The sequence below is a fragment of the Plecotus auritus genome (genome assembly GCF_963455305.1).
Source record: "Plecotus auritus genome assembly, chromosome: 1".
NCBI classification, from domain to species: domain Eukaryota; kingdom Metazoa; phylum Chordata; class Mammalia; order Chiroptera; family Vespertilionidae; genus Plecotus; species Plecotus auritus.
Genome location: NC_137770.1, coordinates 6,883,450 through 6,904,446, shown reverse-complemented (window position 1 = coordinate 6,904,446; position 20,997 = coordinate 6,883,450). Strand labels below are relative to the sequence as shown.

General features: G+C 38.7%; 1 protein-coding gene across 2 annotated transcripts in view; it reads right to left on the bottom strand.

Annotated features, from left to right (window-relative positions):
• Positions 1–1,298: 1,298 nt before the first annotated feature.
• The window catches only part of PAPOLA (poly(A) polymerase alpha), a 58,538-nt gene continuing 38,839 nt past the window's right edge, over positions 1,299–20,997 (bottom strand). Inside the window, exons 16-22 of one of the 2 annotated variants that reach the window (XM_080684749.1) lie at positions 16,905–17,026; positions 13,671–13,813; positions 12,456–12,577; positions 11,777–11,997; positions 7,579–7,641; positions 5,421–5,495; positions 1,299–3,453 (exon numbers count right to left, since the gene is read on the bottom strand). In XM_080684749.1, coding sequence (XP_080540875.1) covers positions 3,358–3,453; positions 5,421–5,495; positions 7,579–7,641; positions 11,777–11,997; positions 12,456–12,577; positions 13,671–13,813; positions 16,905–17,026 — 842 coding nt within the window. In that variant the 3' untranslated portion in view covers positions 1,299–3,357. The remainder of the gene's footprint in view (positions 3,454–5,420; positions 5,496–7,578; positions 7,642–11,776; positions 11,998–12,455; positions 12,578–13,670; positions 13,814–16,904; positions 17,027–20,997) is intronic. The other variant, XM_080684750.1, reaches the window with a different exon arrangement.

Below are 20,997 nucleotides of genomic sequence, written 5' to 3'. Positions count from 1 at the left end.
AAAACCTAATAGCAGAGGAATAAAGTGGAGAATTAAAACATGCAATGCGGGATGAACGGCAGCTCATTTCCTCGCGCTACTCTTTCAGCAGGACTCAAGCAGGCCAACCATGGCCCGCGGATCAGCCGCTGCCGTTTTGGGAAGGCGGTGTCTCTTTTTGTTTAAAGGCAGCAAGTGCACTAAGTTACTGTTTCCGGGCTTGGTCTGCAAGTGTGTGCATGAGTGGTCTGTCCTCTCATTACTACTGGGAACTGCTGGTCAGTTTATTGCCACCTTGAGTGCTGCCAGAATTAACGCTACATTTCTCTGTGTGGAGAGAAAAAAGGTGTGTTCCTTTAGAAAGGTACAAACTTTACAATATACCCAGCGCTTTTGATGACCATTTTATTAATTCAGCAAGAGGAGAGAAATGCCCAGAGGCCGTGTGGATGGCACGGTCCGGGGTGTGGCGCTCAGTCCAGGGCACATGTCAAGGCGGAGGAAGTGCAGGTCTGTGGGTGTGACCCATGGAGTCACGGGTGATTTTTACAGGGCTTTCTCTTTTCGTGAGCAGTCTCGGAAGTTTAATGAAATGTTACCCCACGCTGCGGTCATGTTTTTATACAGAGGGAAGACACTAGAATTTCAGGAGTGAAGCAATGTGCACAGCCGCACGGCCCTTGGAATAATAATGGCTTTTGTGTAAGGAGGTCTCTCCCTCCACTCCAAGCACTGAAGATGACCACACTCAAGGGCTGGCCATCACAGACCCACAGAGCAGTTCCGAACCCAAGTTAAATATGCTACGCTAAGCATTCGGGGTTTAGGAAAAGCAGCATCGGGTTCGGGCTTACAAAGTGAGAAGCGCAGGATCTTGGCTGGCTGTGGTCTATGATCCCACATCCATTGAAAGACAACAGTGCCACCTGCTGACCCGAGAGATACCGCACCGACGGCTTGAAAACCAGCAGCTCTGAGGGAAGCACGTCAGGGAGGGCACACGGTCTACACGCATGGACGACACACACGGACACGGGCAGGGCCTACATTCCTGGAGTAGATGTCTTAGGGTGGGACAGCTGCAAGGGGATGATGGCAACTACATTCACGGTTTCTCCCTGACGGTGTGAGCCATCAATTCACATTAGGCTGCTGTTGGCATGAACTAACCAGAAGTATATCTTTTCTACATGTAACCACACTAAATTCTTTTGCAAATCTTCCCTTAGAGCTCTACTATATAAACTTTAAGTAGGACCAATTATTTCATTGAAAAGACAAAAGAATTCAAAGTCAGTCAAAAGAAACCAGCCGACTGTAGGATTGTGCTGTTGTTTTTTTATTGTGTTTTCAATGGAGAAATACATCATCTGTTTACAAAATAGCTCTTGAAAAATACAAGGAGTACAGATACTATAAAACAAAGCAAACTCCAGTCATGAGACACTACGTACATCATGCGAAAGCAACAGTCCGATCTCCAGGTTATGAAACTAGAATTAAAAAGTCACTACACAGAAAAGGTCCAAGTTCCCAGTGTGGCAAAACTTGGGTGCAGTTACAGGAAACGTTGAATAAACTGAATTTTTCCCCCCAATGTGTAAACAAATGACAAGACTAAATCTGTGCCTGAATTTCAATCTAACTCTGAAGCTACACAAAACACACAGCCACCTTGTCACTTCCCCTGGCAGTGTGACCCTTTTCCCTTTGGTGGTGGAGACAGGGCCGGTGACTGTGCAGGTGAAGACGTAGGAAGTAGAAATGCTGTATACTAGATGTTATAAGGTATGGTGAAAAGAAAGCCTCAATTAATGCATAGCCTAAGGGGAAGACTACACTCCAACTTCGGAAAATTAATTTAGAAGGACAGGGGAGAGTTTAAGTAATTGCAGTTTAACAAGAAAATGCGCATGTGACAGAATGGAGCACAATGGAGGATTCATAAAACATGCTCATCAGAAAGATCTGTTAGGTTTGCTTCGTCCAGATTAAGAAAGAAGTTTATCAACATCTAGCATCCCTCACAGTCGTGAAGATGGCTGTTCCACTGCTTAATTATGAGGAATTATCTTCTTTAAAGAGTTTCTAATCTACTGACAGGATAAAACAAAATGAAAAAGGCATAGAGAGAGCTGACTAGATGTCAAGTGAGTGCTAGAAATGATTTTTAAATGTTTCTAGATGTAAAATTTACTGACAAATTTGGTCAACCATTTAAAAATAAAAATTAGTTTAAAATTCTTGGAGAAAACGCCTTTTGCCCACGTTTAAAACTGAAAATCAGCTTGGCTACAGACCAGAGTTCTGTGGAGTGTACAACATCCCTCCTTTGTAGGATCGAGTGCTGTCCAAGACGGACCCCAGGTTCACAGGCATTCCGTTAGTCCTCCCGGAGTTCCGGCCACGGGACCACAATTCAGTGTCCTGGGCCCCGTGGCACAGGGTCACTGGCTCCACACCACTGCTTAAGAAAATACTGGCATTTTGTTTTGTGTGGAAAAAATCCAACAGTATGCGTACAAGCAGAAAGGGAAAAAGGAAAACAAGGGGGAGGGAGCGAAATGCTTTTGTCTGTTTCAAAGACCACAGACTAAAGGCAAAAGAATACCGAGCTTTAATAAGCTCAAAGAAAAAGATCTGCTGGCTGATCGCTGCTTTATCTGCACTCTGAACAACTCTATAAATAAAACGAATATATCATTTCTTAATCACGACCCCCATCAAACCAAGTATTTCCTAATTATTCTTTCAATGTCAAACACGTATCTTAGAATTGACATTTCCTCCGGAAGGGTTACGCTGCCTCACAGGGACTGACCTAGACATACTCTCAGCCTTGCTCTCCAGCACAGCAGCAGTGCACCGCTGCAGAATGGTATCCGATTTGAAGATTGATGGGAAAGGAAATTCTTCAAGAAAAAATGAAATCCATCAGGCTGAAATCTAAAATTAGTACTACTTTCTAAAGCGAAAATACATAAAAGTGCATCATCAGAATAAGGAGTTCTTATGCTAGTTTGTATCGCAAATTTCCCAAACAATGCATCAAACATAAACCCAATCCAGATGGTCAATTAAGGATACAAATATAGCTTGAGGGTTGTTGTTTTTTTTTTTTTTTGCTTTTTTTTTTAAAGGCAGTAATTTTTAAAATAGTTAATGCAACTGTTGCTAACACAATAATAATAGTACTCCTGGCTTCACATACTAACCTGGACTTCCGATCAAGTGCTGATTAGCCCAGTAAGGGAGGTCACACAAACCTACATCCATGTTCAGCCATGTCTAGTCTTGTACCCTCCAGTCTCCTTTCTTAGCATTTGAAGACAACAGGTTGAGTTGGCAGATATTGTTTATGGACCCCTGAGGTTGTTTTTACCGATTCAATCTCAGTTTTATTGAATTCTTGATAACAGGAATAGGATTTGCAGGGAGAGCAGGGATATCAGAAAGGTCTGTACTGGATGTTTTCTGAGGACAAAAGCAAAGAACACAATATTGTACAAAGCGCTGTAACTTAACAGAGATTTACTTTCCCTCTGCTCTATTCCTAAGAAATGGAGGGATCTTAGCATAAGAAGTATTAAAAATTTAAAGAAAAATTTCAAATGAAATACAAATAAATACGAATTACTATGAAATTATATCTTTTACACGTGTTAGAAACATTTGAGCAATGTATAGAAAATGTAAGTAATTTCAAACATAGCTTTTATACACACACTCCTCTAACCATTGCCCACCATGTAATTACCAGGGCAGTAACACTTATCTAGCGGCTGTGGTGCTGGCTGGCACTGCAGCACCCCCATGTGGGAGAAGACTTCAGGTTCACCTTATACACAGGAGCAGCAATTGTCAGTAAACTTATGATTTTTTGACCCTGTAAATTATCCATACAACTGAGCAATAATTTTATCACTTTAAACTTCAGGGAAGTTTCATATTAAAAATAAATTAAATCACAAGCCTTCTTTAACATTCAAAAACATAGAGATGAATTTTTAAATGTTTTATTATAGAAAATTCCAAAAATACACAAAAGTAGAGAGCACTGTATGATGAATTCCCATGCGTTCATTATGCAGCTTCATCAACTGTCAAATGAAAGCCAGTGAGTGCACTGTCCTCCCACCTTCACTTCCCGGTTATGCTGAAGCAAATCCCAGAGATCCTATCATTCCATCTGTAAATATTTCAAGTTTATCTTCAAACAATAAGGGCTCTTTGTTAAACACAGGCACCATATTTTAACCGCCCCCACCCCAAATACTCCCCTTATATCACCAAATCCACAGAGAGGCATTTTTTACCTCAACAGAATCACTCCTGTAACTGGGTGGTTTTCCTCTCAATAGCTCTAGGAATCTTCTCATTAGAAAGAAAATTCTACTTCCTCATAAAAATAGCTAATAAGCAAACACCCCTGGGCCCTGGTCACCACTGGGATGAAATCAGTAAGACAAAACTAGGAACAGTTCCCCGAGAAGAATGTGGACACTGGGAGGCTGCCGGCCCATCGCAGGACAGTTTCAGGTAGGTGAACAGGTTTGTCCATGTATCAGCATCAAGCCCAACACTTGCTAATGTGGTTTTAGTTACCCCAATACATCTTATCAGATAAAGGTTCTGAAATAAAAGACATTCCAGAAGAGCAAACATAATATGTAGACTATCTTTAGGGACTGTGACATAGGTTAACAGCCAGCAAAACCACATTTTAGAATTGTCACATTAAAATAACTCTGAACCACAAAGCAGCAAACATCGCTGGATCGTTCAGAAACTGCAGCCATCATCTATCTCAGTTCTTTGGTAGGGTAACCCATTTAACCTCTAGCTAAAGAAAAGATGTACTTTGTGTCAGAGTTTGACCTACACTTTGAAATATATTCAATTTGGGGAATTCAAGAAAACATTTCGCCAACAAAATGGAAATTCACAAATCAATGGGCGGGGGGGAGGACTGTCACAAGTAGAATTTCTATGTCAAATGCAAAAATTATTTTAAAGAACTATGGGGTACATTAAATTAATAACTGAAAAATCAGAAACTGAGGCATAAACACATTTTAAAAATAAAAAGATTATTAACCTCATAAAAATGAAATCCACAAAGAATGGATTTTAGTTGTCATAATTTAAATTTCACTTTGACCTCTAAATAAAGCCGCTATATGAACATGCACCCTGACTAATGAGGAGCTAAATGATTTGCACTATCACATGTGGAAGGGGATGAGTTAGTGAACAGCACACAAAAAAGGTTCCACCAAATCCTGGGCTCTGAACTACAATAAAAACATGGATAGGCTAGCAAGGCATAACTTTCACGAAGATACTTTTATCAGTCTTCCATACACGCTCATTTTAATTCATTATACCACCCGAATCTCCACAACATTTATAAAGCTCTCCTTGCTTTCTGCACTTAGTACCTGAGAGGCCAACAGAGAAGCCGCTGTCTGAACAGTTTCTGATTGAGTTGTACTTGTCTCTGTATCAAGTTGTTCCTGTGAGACAAAGAAGACAGGGGCGAAAGAGTCTTAGAAAAGAATAAAAGAACAAAATGGGGCTTGGTGGCTAATAGAGCAGACATATTAGAAAACAGGAAGGATTAAGAGAAAGATGCGACTGCATTACAAAACCATCTATTAAGCTTATTGCAGGTTATTACCCCATTTCATGTACACATAGCTTTCTATTTGCCTACTTTAATCTTTTAAGGCATGGTCAGAATATCTCATGACTTTCCAACCAGCTCAAATTTGGACATTTTAAGCAAACAATAATTAAAGACATGCACAGGAACATTATGAAACGTGGCTCGGACAATGATTAACAAAATATAAACCCAAGCTCTTAGCTATGTGAAAAACAAAGTCCATTCAATATTAAATAAAATCACTAAGAAGCACAAAAATTGCTCCCACGCCTTTAATTAAAAATAGAAACTGTTTTTAAAACATTCCTCCTTCGCTTTGGTTTCTCTTTCCCATTCTCAAACATCAATGCTCAGTTCTGCTCTAAGGTTAATCACAAACCAGGGGTGAATGAGCCCTGTCACCCCACTGCTCCAACTCTTCAAAAGCAGTGCACACAAACAGTAACACACACACGCACATATATATACACAAATGAAAAAAAAAACACACAAAAATCTGAATTTCTACAAAAAATACTTAGACGGTAATAGAACAATGAAATACCAATTTTCTCCTCTGAAATTACAAAGGGTAAACTGGGATGTAAGAAATAGAAAACGTGCAGTGTTTCTATAGCACAGCTTGGCAATATGTATCAAGTTTTAAAAGAAAGCATACTATTTGCCTCAGTAATTCCTCTTTAATTAATTTATCCAAATGAAATAAACATAAATGATGGCAGCCATTTAACTATAGTCAATGCTACAGCAGGAAAGGGCAACTTTCTTTTAACAGGAACAATTGCTAACAATAGGAAACTGGCTGTATAAAAAATTATAACTGCTTTAAGATAGCGTTCTATGCAGCCATTTTCTAGATTATAAAATGACATGAAATTTTTTCTTGGTTTACAGAGTGAAAAAAGACTTAAAAGCAAAAGGCATTGGCAGTATACACAGACAAATCTATAAAGACATCAAAATAATACTTGCTAAAAATATCAATCATGGGAATCTGGATAATTTTGGGAAAAGATGATTTCCAAATTTTCTACAATAAGAAGGACAGAGTTAAGCCTTTAGTATATTTCAATTTCTGGAGGAAAAAAATGATGTTCCCAGTCTAAATATGGTTTGGCTAAACCAGTGGTCGGCAAACTCCTTAGTCAACAGAGCCAAATATCAACAGTACAACGACTGAAATTTCTTTTGAGAGCCAAATTTTTTAAACTTAAACTTCTAATGCCACTTTTTCTAACGCCACTTCTTCAAAATTGACTCGCCCAGGCTGTGGTACTTTGTGGAAGAGCCACACTCAAGGGGCCAAAGAGCCGCATGTGGCTCGCAAGCCGCAGTTTGCTGACCACTGGGCTAAACCAATCTCTCCCAGCCTGTCTACCCTGCTTCAAGCCCCCGAACCTGAGGTTCTAGCCAGAACCTTCTGCAAAAAACTAGTTTTCTAAACATAACATACTCTCCCCTCAGCAGCGAGATGATCTTCCCAGGGGGGCCTGCCCATAAGCCTATGTTTCCTTCAGAGACTGCCTCCAACCCCACAACTCCCTTTTCTGAAGCCTTACATTGCTTCTGCTGTCAAGAAGTAACTTCTCTTGCCTCTCACCACCCCACCATCCTCAATTACTTTGATAATGTAATTAATTGCTTCTCCCTTTTATTTTCTTTACTTAATTGTAAAGAATTGTAAGTTCTTTAAAGGTAGGTAACATAATTCACTCACCACTCTATACTGTTAGGTGCCCAACAAATTACAGTGCAACTACAAGGGCCTCAAACACTAGGAATTTAATTTTAGCATTGTAAATTAACATTAAAAGGGGACACTTCTGGAAACAACCTATAGAACAAAATACAGTACCATAGTCTAGACACATTCCTATCACATCTTCCGTCCTCTGAATTGTGTATGTACACCACGGCTAAATTTAGTATACCTTTGTTTCTGTTTTATCATGTCCACTCAAAGCAGGACAGTTAGCATCTTCACTTGTTTCATCCTGTTTTTAAAAAGAAAAGCTTTATTCTCTAAAATGAAAATTTTAGATTATTTGCCAATCAATGCTTTAACTTACATAATTTTTTTAAGTTATGAAATAATTTAACCTGTAAGATCAAGTATGGCCTTAAAATAATTACTGATTCACTTAATTTTTTTTCCATATTAACAAATTTAATTAGTATACTAAATTGTAGTATCTGCCAAAATTAAAAAGAACATGACGGAAACTGTTATTGATCACTACCACCTAAAGTACACACACACACACACACACACACACACACACACACACACACGGTTCCAAAAAGAACATCCCTTTAATTTTCCCCAAGTTAATTAACCACAAAATCCCTTAGTTAAGACGTATTAAAATCCTGAATAAAAGGTTTAAGAAATGCTCTCTCCTCAGGTCTTAATTTTTAAGTGTATTATAATTCTATTCAAAACAATGCATTTTTGATAAAGCGGGAACAGGGGAAGCCCAAAATGGCTATACTTTCCCATTCCTATAGTGACTTGTTAACAAGCATCACTTTTTTAAGAAAAATAATTTTGACACTAATTTCACTGCTTTATTTACTAGGCAGAACTAAAATTTAATTTTAATTGGCTCTAAAACAAGACATAGAAACCACAGGATAAACTTACAGAGTAGGAGAGATTTAATTGCAATATCAACCAATTCCAATAAAAACCTTATTTATATCCCTCAAACATACATACTTAATAGTAATTTAAATCCCTACTGAGCCCATTTCAATTCTGACTAAATATGTGACATTATGGTAATATTGGTAAATGTACTTATACACACACACAAATATATATGTGGTAAAATATACTATAGCTGTGTTTTTATTAGTCCTTATTTTTAGAAATATTTATGGTTGAAATGATATGCCTGGGATTTGCTTTGTAACATGGGGAAGTGAGCAGATGTGTAGATGAAAGATTTGTTAACTGCTAGTGATACAGACATGACTGCACATTATAACTTTTTACATGTTTGAAATTTTCCATAAGTTTTAAAAATATTTATAGCATCATATTAAAAAAAAACATATGTAGTATTGTTTTAAAATATGTATATAGGGCAGATTTTTCTATTTTTATTTTACATTACTGCCATTTATATATATTTGAAAAGCTTTAGCATATGATGCAGATTTAGCAGAGCTAAACTACCTGGCAATACCTAAAACCCTCCTGCCTACATACACCTTAGTGTATTATTAAGCAGAACCGATTTGCTAAAATTTCCAATGCCAAGTACGCATTAACAGAGAATAAAAAACCCAGTTTAGGAGAGCTTCAAAATTAGGATATTTAGAATATCTTTAACAATCTTCTTCAAATTTAGCACCATGATTTTAGGCCTGGGTTCTAATCCTGTCTCTGAGTTTCATTAGCTTTATAAACAAAAAAGCCAACAAACCTTGAGTTTCTCTTCTAAGAAATGAGACTTATAACTAAGATCCTAAGATCCATTCTACAGTTTAAAATTCCATTTTTATTAGTCAAAATAAAAATGAGCTGCCAACAAGCAAACCCCAGATTGAGAAACTATACAGGAAAAAAAAATTGCAAGAAAAAAATGGGAGAAACCTGTATTTTACAGGATACTTGAAACATCTATCAATTGCTAAACAAGGATCTTATAGACTAGAGGGCCGGTGCACATTTGTGCACTGAAGGGGGGGTGGGGGAGAGGCTCAGGCTGGCAGGCCTGTGCCCTCTCGCACTCCGGGAGCCCTCGGGGAAATGTCTGACTGAGCGGCGCTCCCCCTGTGGGAGCGCACTGACCACCAGGGGGCAGCTCCTGCCTTCAGAGTCCGCCCCCTGGTGGTCAGTGCGTGTCATAGCGACCGGTTGTTCCGCCGTTTGGTGAATTTGCATATTAGCCTTTTATTATATAGGATTTGGACAAATAAAGACTTTAAAAAAACACAAAGAAATGACACAATCAGGGATCTATGGGCACTGACTAGATATTTAATATTAATGAATTGTTGATTTTTTTTCTAAGTGGGTTACACTTACTTTGTTATACTTTCTTTTTTGTAACCATTATCTTTTAGATAGAAGAGTTTAAAAAAACTAATGAAATGATGTTTGGAGGAAGTGGAAAAGGCTGAAAGAGCTAAGGGTGCAGGGATTGGCCAGGTGCTCATACCTGAAGCTGCATGGTGGGTACATGGATACATGAAATGATTCCCTTGTGTGCACGTTTAAAATTTTAAAAACTCTACATTCCTATTACTTCCCTAAACTAGACATGAAACGTAAGTGTTTTCCAGCAATGTAAGAGCAAATATTGTGCTGGTACACATTTGGTTAGAGCTCACAGAGAATCATTAAAAAATTAACCAATTAACATGAAGGAAATGGAGTGTCTAGAGCTATGCTTGAACATACTTTACTAAGGAAAAAGAAATGTGAATTCTGAAATGCTCTGACACCACCAAACAACAGACAAACTGTGGACTCACACCCACACCAGGCCATTCTTTGATAGATGCACAACACAATCCAGGAGCATGGGGCTTTTCAGAAGTTCCCAGGGGCTCCGGCTGGCTGCTTCCCCACCAGCCCCTGCCTCCAAAATGTTTTATAGAGCGGCTGGAAGAGGTGGGAAGCAGGTGACTGAGGAAGGGATGGACTAATCCAGTGGCTGCCAACCGGTGGCCTGAGGAACACTGGTGGTCCATGAGGTCCGAAAGGTCAGCGACCACTGGACTAAACCAATCCCCTTCTGGTGGTAGTTCTTTCTTTTTTTAAAAAAAATTAAGTTTTACACAGGAACATTAATGAATATTTCCTTATTGTAAAAAAAAAGGAAGAAGAAATTCCCAGGCCTACACTCCTGGAGAGTTTCTGACGGTATTTTAGAGAAGGCCCTAAATTCTGGTAAGAAAAAACAAACAAAAAACCTGAAAAAGTAATTCTGATGTACAGTCAGGGTTGAAAACCACTGCTTTTGGAGTTCATTAAACAGACACAGATGGGTTTTCAGAATACACATTTTAAAATATACTGTAACCATTTTTCATTCACAGAATCATAAGAGTGACAAAATTCATCAAATTATTCATATTTCATTAATAGTGACTATTTCCTAAAACAATAACAAAAAAACTTGGGAATAACCTAGAGAATAAAACATTTGAACTGTCACCTCTCTGGCAACGTTTGCCTCACTAACAGGAGACAACACGAGAGTCACTCCAGGGATCAATGAAATTGTGTAACAAGGCTATTTCTAGCCTAAGGTACACACTTAAAATCAATGTATACTTTTAACGGTTTTCTTAAAGCTATCTGAGACTCTTGACGAGATAAACCGTTCACTATAAAAAGTTCGTATTGCTAGAAAATTTCCTAAAGAGTTAAGAGAAAATAATCATTCAAGGCCCCCAAACTAATCTGACTTTACAACTTTGGTCAGTCATTCCATTAGGAAATTCCCTTAGAACCACTCGCATCCTTATCAAGTGTAGTGTAAAAACTCCAAAATTCCACTGGGATCAAGCAACAAAAACTATGTCCAAAAGAGCTATGAAAAAGTCAGTAGCCATGCCCAGCCAGAGTGGCTCAGTAGTTGAGCGTCAACCTATGAACCAGAAGGTCATGTTTTGATGCCCAGGTTGTTGTGGGCTCAATCCCCAGTGGGGGGCGTGCAGGAGGCAACCAATCAATAATTCTCATCCTTGATATTTCTATCTCGCTCTCTCCCCCTTCCTCACTGAAAGCAATACATATATATATATATATATATATATATATATATATATATATATATATATATATATACATATATATATATATGTATATATATATGTATGTATGTATGTATGTGTGTGTGTATATATTTTTTTAAATCAGTACCCATAAAAGCCAGCTGTATGAGAGCAATAAATGAAGGTGCCATGTAAGTCCATGCTCAGTCGTTAGAACTAGACCTGCTACAGAAGCTGGAATGAGAGGCACAGCTTTAGGAAGAGGCAACACTCCCTAAACATTTCCTACAAGCTTTCCTCCTTCCTGCTTCTCATTTTTGGCTCACAAAGACTTTCTTTCGCTGGATTTTCAAATAGTTAAGCTGGTGTTCTCATGGGTGACTAATATATAGGTACCTCTTCTGTTTTGGTTTTCTTGGGACTTTCTTCTCTGTGCGGTGAGGATTTCCTCTTGACCCCTCCTGTGGGATTAGGTGTTTTTGTTGCTGCATTTCCTGAAGGTCGTGGTGGTGGGTTGACCAGGCGTGTTGCAGAAACCACTCTGGAGACCGCAGGCTTTGGTGGTGATGAAATGGCTGGCTGTGTGGCAGTTTGAGGAATGCTTTCGCTCGATGTACCTAAGTAATAAGTAAACATTAATACATAAAAATTAAATCATCAACATCAAGGTACAAATAAAGCTTTATTTCTCTAGATTTGGTATCACTGATAACTCTACATGCAAATATTAAAATGGCATTAAAAACTGAATTCAAACTACTTAATTAACAAATAAAGCCATCTTTCAAAACGAAGGCTGAGTCCGGTGTGGCTCAGTGGTTGGAGGGTCAGCCTGTGTACCAAAAGGTCGTGGGTTCAATTCCCCATCAAGGGCAGCTACCTGGGCTGCAGGTATGATCCCAGATGGGAAGCAACTGACCAATGTGTCTCTCTCACATGGATGCTTCCCTCTCCCCCTCCTTTCCACTCTCTCTAAAAAAAAAAAATCAATGGAAAAAATATCCTCGGGTGAGGATGAACAACCAAAAACAAAAAGCAGAGGCTGAAACTCCATGTAACGTAAGCATTCTCTAACCTGTCAAACCAATTCCCTTGCCCCCTGAGCTTTCACTGGAATCCACTTGTGGCGCAGGAACTTCGGCGGCCTGGACGTTGGTCACAGATGCTGCTGTCACAGCTGGAGCAGGACTGCTTCTGCTGTTTAAAAACGTTGACAAGTAAACAGAGAAGCATAAAATCCAGTCACAAAATTTTGTGAAATTATTTTCTAAAGGATTGTTCAGATTTACTTCTCAGATATACACATTAGTATCCCATAGAACTTTCTATAACAATGTCCTTTATCTACGCTATCTCATATGGTAGTCACTACACAAATGAAATATGGGCAGTGAGAAACAGAACATTTAACTTTATTTAATATTAATTACATGTAAAGTGCCACACATGACTAGTGACTACCCTATTAGAACGGTTCTTAAAAAATGTTCTTATCTGCCCTGGCTGGTGTGGCTCATTTGGTTGAGCGTCCTAACCTGCAACAAGAGGTCACTGGTTCAATTCCAGCTCAGGGCACATGCCCAGATTGCTGCTCGATCCCCAGTAGGAGGCATGCATGCCAATCAATAATTACCTCTCATCATTGATGTTTCTCTCCCTCTCCCTTCCTCTCTGAAATCAATCTATATATATATATATATATATATATATATATATGTATTTTTTAAAAAAAGTCTGTAGGATACACTTATAGAAGTTAAATATAAATATGGTCTTTTGTTTTCTAATTTTTGTTACCACAGCCATATATTTCTTTCATAATAAAAACATTTAACTACTTAAAATGTTTTTAAAGAGTCACTTAATCCTTCAAAAAGTTTTCCCTAACATAAACCAGCCCACATAGATCGTCACCTTCTTTAGAAGGTCCCTAATATTTCACAGATATGTTCCCCCACAACACAGGCACAAGCAGCTCAAGGACAGCAAGGTAATTTTGTCCCTCTTGTCGGTTCTCTTTAGCACACCACACTGCTCACTGGAGGCAGTAGGCATCTCAGTACATGAAATTGAAAAGATTATGGCACAAACAGTCATATTTGTATTAACACATATGGAACACAAGTATGACACGGTAGGACAAATTACTTTCCGCAAAACTAAGAGTCAAATGGCTATTTTAAAAATACTGTAAGATGGAATAAAATTAATATTCTAAATAGATGACTTTAAGAACAATCGAATGTGTTTATAAATAGCCACTACACTTCCATTCCCTTGCTTCCCTTACCCCTGAGAGCTGCCAGAACTGTTCAATGGACTGGTCTTCATAGCACTAGTAGGTGAAGGCACAGACATGCTGTTATCACTGTCCATAGACAAGTCGAGGCTGTTCTCATTCAGAGGTGTCAATCTGACACCTTCTGTTGAATGCTGCAATCAATAAAACATTCAATCAAATACATCTGTATTTCATCCAGATCTATGAAACATGAACATGTCTTTTACTTGACATATGATTTCTACTAAAAAGTACAAATCAAAATTTATGAAAATCACAATTGTGATGCTGACTATAAAAGGCATAGATTTGAGCGACACGTACGCCTAACTTCTAAGAAGCCTTCAAACTATAGCTCTTCCGTGGGAGAAATAAGGAGAAAGGAATGGTACATTAAACACACACTGAATACAAAACACATTGCAAATTAAAAAGTACATGAAACGACATGAATCTTAAATCTGAGGGCTTAAATATACATTCATAAATGTATTAGAAAAGTCTACTAATAATAACACGATGTTAACAATGAATATCTCTAGCTATTGGGATTAGAAGTAATTGTTAACAGATTTTTAAATTATTCTACAATAAACTTTATTATATTTGTAAATCAATGAGCCTCTCCAAAGCAAAGGATTCCTTAATGCTCTAAGGCAGTGTCGGCAAACTGCGGCTCGCGAGCCACATGCAGCTCTTTGGCCCCTTGAGTGTGGCTCTTCCACAAAATACCACAGCCTGGGCGAGTCTATTTTGAAGAAGTGGCATTAGAAGAAGTTTAAAAACTTTGGCTCTCAAAAGAAATTTTAGTCGTACTGTTGATATTTGGCTCTGTTGACTAATGAGTTTGCCGACCACTGCTCTAAGGTAACTTAGGATTTCAACATGGTAATTTAATAGTGTAAATTGTCCTATGGAAAAGAATAATTTTCTGAAACCTAAACTTTATACCCACATGTAAATCCTAATGGTGGCCCTGCTTCTTAAAAAGCAAAGCACTCAAAGACAGTAACTTAATATAGGAAAAACAAAAGAAAACTAAAAAACTGTAAGTGGTTCTATGAATGAAAGTTGATTTCTAAGTGACTTAAGATTTCCATTTCAGTAACTAATGCTATTATAATGCCAAATTACTTCTTCAGCTTTTTTCTTTCCAGAATACTCTCAGCCTCAGTGTTCACTTACCTACAGAAACATTTTAATGGAAATAATTTGCATTGTTGACAAAAACTCATATTCCATACATGTGTATGTGCACGTGTGTGCATATATACTCTAATTTTTAATTTAGAACTAGAGAAATCACTATGTATATAAATAAGCACCTTATTCCTCTTTTCCCAACCCCAGCACCAGTTAACCATCCATTATATGGTGAATTCAGTGGTTATTGTTCGCTAATATATACTTTTATTTCATACTAGGGGCCCGGTGCACAAAGTTCGTGCATGGGAGGAGGGGGTTGGGGGGAGGTGGGCCCCTCAGCCTGACCTGCACCCTCTCCAATCTGGAAGCCCTAAGGGGATATCCTACTGACTGCTTAGGCCTGCTCCCTGTGGTTCTCTGTTCTCTGCGGACCTGCCTGCTTGACGCAGGCCCTGGTGTCTGCTCTCTGTAGGGGCCCTGCGGGGGACTGCTTGCCCCTCGCTGCCACGGCCAGGGGCAAGCAGGGCCCTGCTGTCTGCTTGCTCGCTACAAGGGATGTACCCGCCCCACCCCTGGCAGCTTGCGCGCGCTGGCTCAGAACGCCCGAGTCCCGGGGATGTTCCCGCCCTGCCCCCAGCTGCTCCGCACCTGCATGCGTAGGCCCTAAGTGGCCGGGGTCGTTCCAGGACCCCGGTTACTCCAGGCCTACGCACAGGCCTACAGGCTCAAAGCGGCCTGGCTCCCAAGGATGCCTGTCCCTGGGACACAGGCCGCTTGGCACCGGTGCACATGTAAGCGGCCACCCTGCCCCCGGCTGCTCCGCGCCTGCACACATAGGCCCAGAGTGGCCGGGGGTTGTTCCAGGGCCCCGACTGCTCCGAGCCTATGCGCGGGCCTATAGGCTCAGAGAGGCCTGGGTTCCAAGGACACCTGTCCCCGGGATGCAGGCCACTTGGTGCCGGCGTGCTCAAGCAGCCGCCCCACCCCCAGCCACTCGCACCTGTGTATGCAAATTAACCCGCCGTGTTTGTTGGGTTCATCTGCATACTCACTCCTGATTGACTGGTGGGAGTCGCAGAGGTACAGTCAATTTGCATATTTCTCTTTTATTAGTGTAGATTCTCTTTTAAACCATATATGGTTTTGACCTAGCTGGTTTGGCTCAGTGGATAGAGCATCGGCCTGGGAACTGAAGGGTCCCGGGTTTGATCCCCAGTAAGGGGCATGCAGGAGGCAGCCAATCAATGATTCTCTCTCATCATTGATGTTTCTATCTCTATCTCCCACTCCCTTCCTCTCTGAAATCAGTAAAAATATTTTTTAAAAAATCATATGTGGTTTTACATTTTTTAAACTTGTAAACTTCATATAAATGTACCAAATGGTACATACTCATCTGTACCTTTTTAACTCAACATAATATGTAGCTGTAGTTCATTTATTTTCACAGCTCTGTTCAAGTATTCCATTATAGGAATAAGTCATTTATTTTTGAAACCACGTAAGCAAATATCTCTGAACTAAAATCCCAATATGTCCTCTATGGTAAGTCCAAATAATAAAAAAGCTAAGTTACTCAACAGGAAGCACTAATAATAACGTAATATAAAACATTAACTCTGGTGACCTCTGTTAGTGATCTTTATCTTTAATAACTTTAAAAATTTAAATAAAATAAATACATGTATAATTCTTACCAAAATAGAGCCATTTTCAAGTGAACACTGAGGCTGAGAGTATTCTGGAAAAAAATCATCTAATTTACTTGAGCTACAGAATACCTAATTGAATTTGTTTACTTTTTTAAAAAATGGAAAATACTTATGTGGAATATTAAATGGCTAAGAAAAGATTTTGAAGAGAATGTAAGTATATATAAAATAAGGATACAAAGCATCCCCACTAATCTATCTAAAGTCTGAAGCAAGTGTGTGCAAGAAACCTGGTGAGGAAAAAGATTTCATATAATGCAACTGCTCCACTTAACAAAATTCTTAAATGCTGTGACTATTTCAAATATAACTTATTCACTGAGCCTATAGTTTTGAAGTTCTGATAGCCTGGACACATACTTTTGTGAGTACTTTTTAAATTTACCTTTTTCTTTTTCTGAAGCACATGATTAGGTAGTAGTTCATGGAGTTGCTTTCTTTTTACATGCATTGCAGCAATTTTCATGTCCACCTCAAACATCTTGCTGTTTATTGCTTGCCTATAAACTACACAATTAGGAAATTGTTACAAGAAATAAAAACATTGTAATAACGCAGTTCAACTCATCCAGGAGAGGCTATTCTAAGCAGGGATCATCCTTTATACAGCAATACTTCACATGTATAAAATCATCAGGTGAAAACCTATCTCCACTCTGACAATTCACTGCCTGAGCAAACTAAGTCCTTTTACCAGAAGGTTTACAAAATGAAAAACAAACAAACAAAAAAACAAGAAGTATATGAATTCTTCCAGTGCAAAAACTCTTAAAGTGGTAACTTTAAAGAGTCACTCTTTAAGAAACAGTGGAATTGGAGAAAAAGAGGTTCTTAAGCCTATACCCTTTAATGCTACCAGTAAAATTTTAAATTCTAATCTAAGTATGTAACAAATTCAGCAAAACAAAGTCAAACTTATTTAAATATACCTAAAGATACCTTTTCAAGAATCTGCAAGATCAAATTTTAAGACAAGTAGTAACATTTTCTATTACAGAAATAACTCAAATAACAGAGGTCATAGGAACAAAATAATATGCTAAAAATAAATAAATCCAAATAATTTCGTTTCAGAGGGTTCCAAAAATGGAAAAATTCATTCACTGAGTTCAACAACAAATAATTATGGAGTGGCTATACGTATCACACTGCTCTAGACACAGGGCATAGCAGGGAATAAGAGACTAAAATAATTTCAGAGTCTACATTCCAGTAGGAAAAATGTAATAAACGGGGGAAAAAATTAAAAAGTTATCCTTTGAACATAGGGGTTAGGTGCAGTGACCTCCCAGAAGTCAAAAATACAAAGAGAACTCTAGCTGGCCCTCCACACGTGGATCCCCAACCACGGAGTGGCCTCTTGAACATGGGTTTGAACTGTGTGGTGGCAAGTGATCTTTACCGTGTAAGTGGACCAGCTCAATGCAAACCTGTGTTGCTCAAAAGTCAACTATTTCTTATCAGATGGTGATAGGTGCTATGGAAAAAACTGGGTAGGAAGAAAAGCAGCTCAGCCTGGAAACTAAGATTACATGGAGTGGAGACTTAAATGAGAGTGAGGAAGTGATCTGACAGTACCTGGTGGAATAGCATTCCAGGAAGAGCAAACATCAAGGACAAAATGTCCTGAGTGGAGAGCATACCTGGAATGTTCGAGGAACAACAAAAAGGCCACAGGGAAGGAGGAAAAGTAGAGATCAGTAATCCTTTATCTAATTCTAAAATCCCAAAAACTCCCACCCAACACAGAAGTTTTTCATAAGATTGGCGCCAAAACTCGTCTGGCAACAAACCCTGACCTGATCTATTTGTGGTTGTTTGATCTCCACCAGTGCTCACTGTGACTAGCCAACAGTTCCCTGTAGAAATTCTTTGGCTAAAAATGTTGCTCCAGGCCCTGGAATGACACTAACTTTATTACTTTCTGGCTCCAAGACAGATGGATAAAGAATTCTGAACTTATACTAAAAAATGAGGTCAGACATAAGGAGAGGTCGGATCAGGTAAAGGCTTGTAAACCACAGTAAAGACTTGGATTTTATTCCAGGCGGCATGGATAGCCATTCCAGGTTTTGAACAGGCGAGACATGCTTTGGACATTGACTGAAATAGCTGAAGGTGGGCAAGGGCAGTACAAGGATCTGACAGCAACAGCAGTAAGTGGTAAGTGTGACCCAGACTAGGCTGACAGCAGCAGAAATCGCCATATATTCTGAAAGCAGAGGCAAAAAATTTTTTTTGATGGATTTATATCAAGCACAGCAGTTCCTCAAACGTCGTTTCATGATACCACTGGTAAAAGGGGAGGGGAGGTGATTCCTGGCCAGGATTGCTGCCTGTGTGGAGTCTGCACCTTCTCCTCATGTCTCCCCCAGGAACTCCGGAGTCCCCACATCCCAGAGCGGTACAGTTAAGTTAGGTGAACTGGCGTGTCTAACTGTCCCAGTCTCAGTGAGTGTGAGTGTGCCCTGCACTAGAAGGGTATCCTCCAGGTGGGTCCCACCTGGTACCCTGAGCTACCAGGAGAGGCTCCAGCCACGAGTCACCTTGAATTGGATTAAGTGGAAATAATTATCTCACTACTTTTTATTAATCTTCCTTAAATGTTATGTATAGCTCACATTTATTTCAATGTTCAAGACTGTAAGTGTTTTGGGATCTTTATTTAGAAATTTGGTGATGACTCTGAAACCAGAACTATGCAGTACGAACTTAACTCATGTGTGTATCAATTAGCCTATGGTAAAACCGGTTTTGTTATATATATCGTTTCGCTTAAAGTCACAGTTTCCAAGAATCTATCGATGACACTGAGGACTTACTAGCTGAGAAAAACAAGAGAGGAGGACTCCAAGATTTTTAGCTTGAACAACTACAAGAAAACAGTTGCCAAAACTTGAGACAAAAAACCATATGGAAAAGTTGGAAGAGAGTGGAGATAACATTTTGGGTTTTGAACAAGTTAAATTTGTTTTATTTTTAAAAAATCTCACAAAGTATTCATTAAAATGTTCAAGATACAGGACAACTAAATATTTGCTACCCAAAAATACCTGAAAGTGCCTTGAAAATCTTGACAGTTCATTCATACAATCTTTGATAAACAGCTCAACTTAGATGTAAAGTACAAAACAAGTTTTCTAATTCACTTATCTCTACATGATTTGTTAGTTCACAAATGGTTTAAGGTGACATCAGAATTTTTACTTTGGAAAAACACACTTCTGTGGTGCTCAGCAGATAGTCATCAGCACCCTCCAAATCACATCCTACAAGCCTGTGTGAGTGCTTTTGTTGTCACAATAACTAAGGGTTATTACTTGATATGGACACTAAATATCCTTCAATGTGGGGAGTTCCTCACAATGAAGAATTGGACCATGTCCTACTTACATTCCTAAAGATAAAAAACATACTTATCAATTATTTGAAAAACTCAACTCAATTTTACCCCCCCCCCCCCAAAATTTTTTTAATCTGAATTTTCCAGGAATGTAACTACCACATATATCAAGAGATCACCTTTTGTTCAATTTAAAACATTAACTTTTATTATGTCACCAATTGCAATGCTGCTGGTCACTGAATCACAACAGGTAACACCTGGATCAGTAGGAATTCACAGATGTCACACTGCTAATGACTACACATAGGTGTAATCAGCTGAGTACAGTGTATCTTATAGTCACTGTACCTAGGCATTTGCATACTGAAATACATATTCTTTTCCCTTTATTTCTCCTTTACATTTAGTGTATGATACTGACTTTTTAGCAAATTAGAAAAATGGTTGTCTCTCCTTCTCTAAGGATGTAAAAAAACTTTTAATGTTAAATCTGAATGTCCTTGGGGGAACTCTTCATTGAGGACAGTGAAAATGACACATACTAGAGTTTTTTAAATGGGGGTGGGGAGGTTGTTTGAAAAGAAAAATTAGTCCCTAAAAAAGATGCCTTTCATCATTGTATCTACACATACTCACCACTCCCTTGAAAAGCTGTGCATTTATACAGCCTTAGCTCTGTCCACTATATCTCCCTTTTGGACTTTAACCTATATACTATGTTATATCTCAGGGTACAGGCCAATCTGAAATGCAGCTCTAATCACCCTCTCCCTCACCCATGAATAAACACTTGAGTCTATATTTGACATAGAGGATAAATTTCCTCAAGGTTACCAAAGTTTAGCTTCAGAAATTCCTACGGTGCAAGATTATTAAGGCAGTCAGGCACAGAGTCGGTCTTTTAAACAATCAAATATTCAGGTGGTTTCTAGTAAGTAATTGTGAACAAATCAAATTTAAAATGGTTTGACTTTAGATCTACCATAATAGAAAAAAAAAATCATTTATATATTAGAAAATGGAAACTAATAATAAATCCAAAAAAAAGATTTTTATGATCACTATTCCCAGGAAATTTTAGTATTTATTACAAATATCACTATGAAATATGAAGACAAATTCAAATATGCAA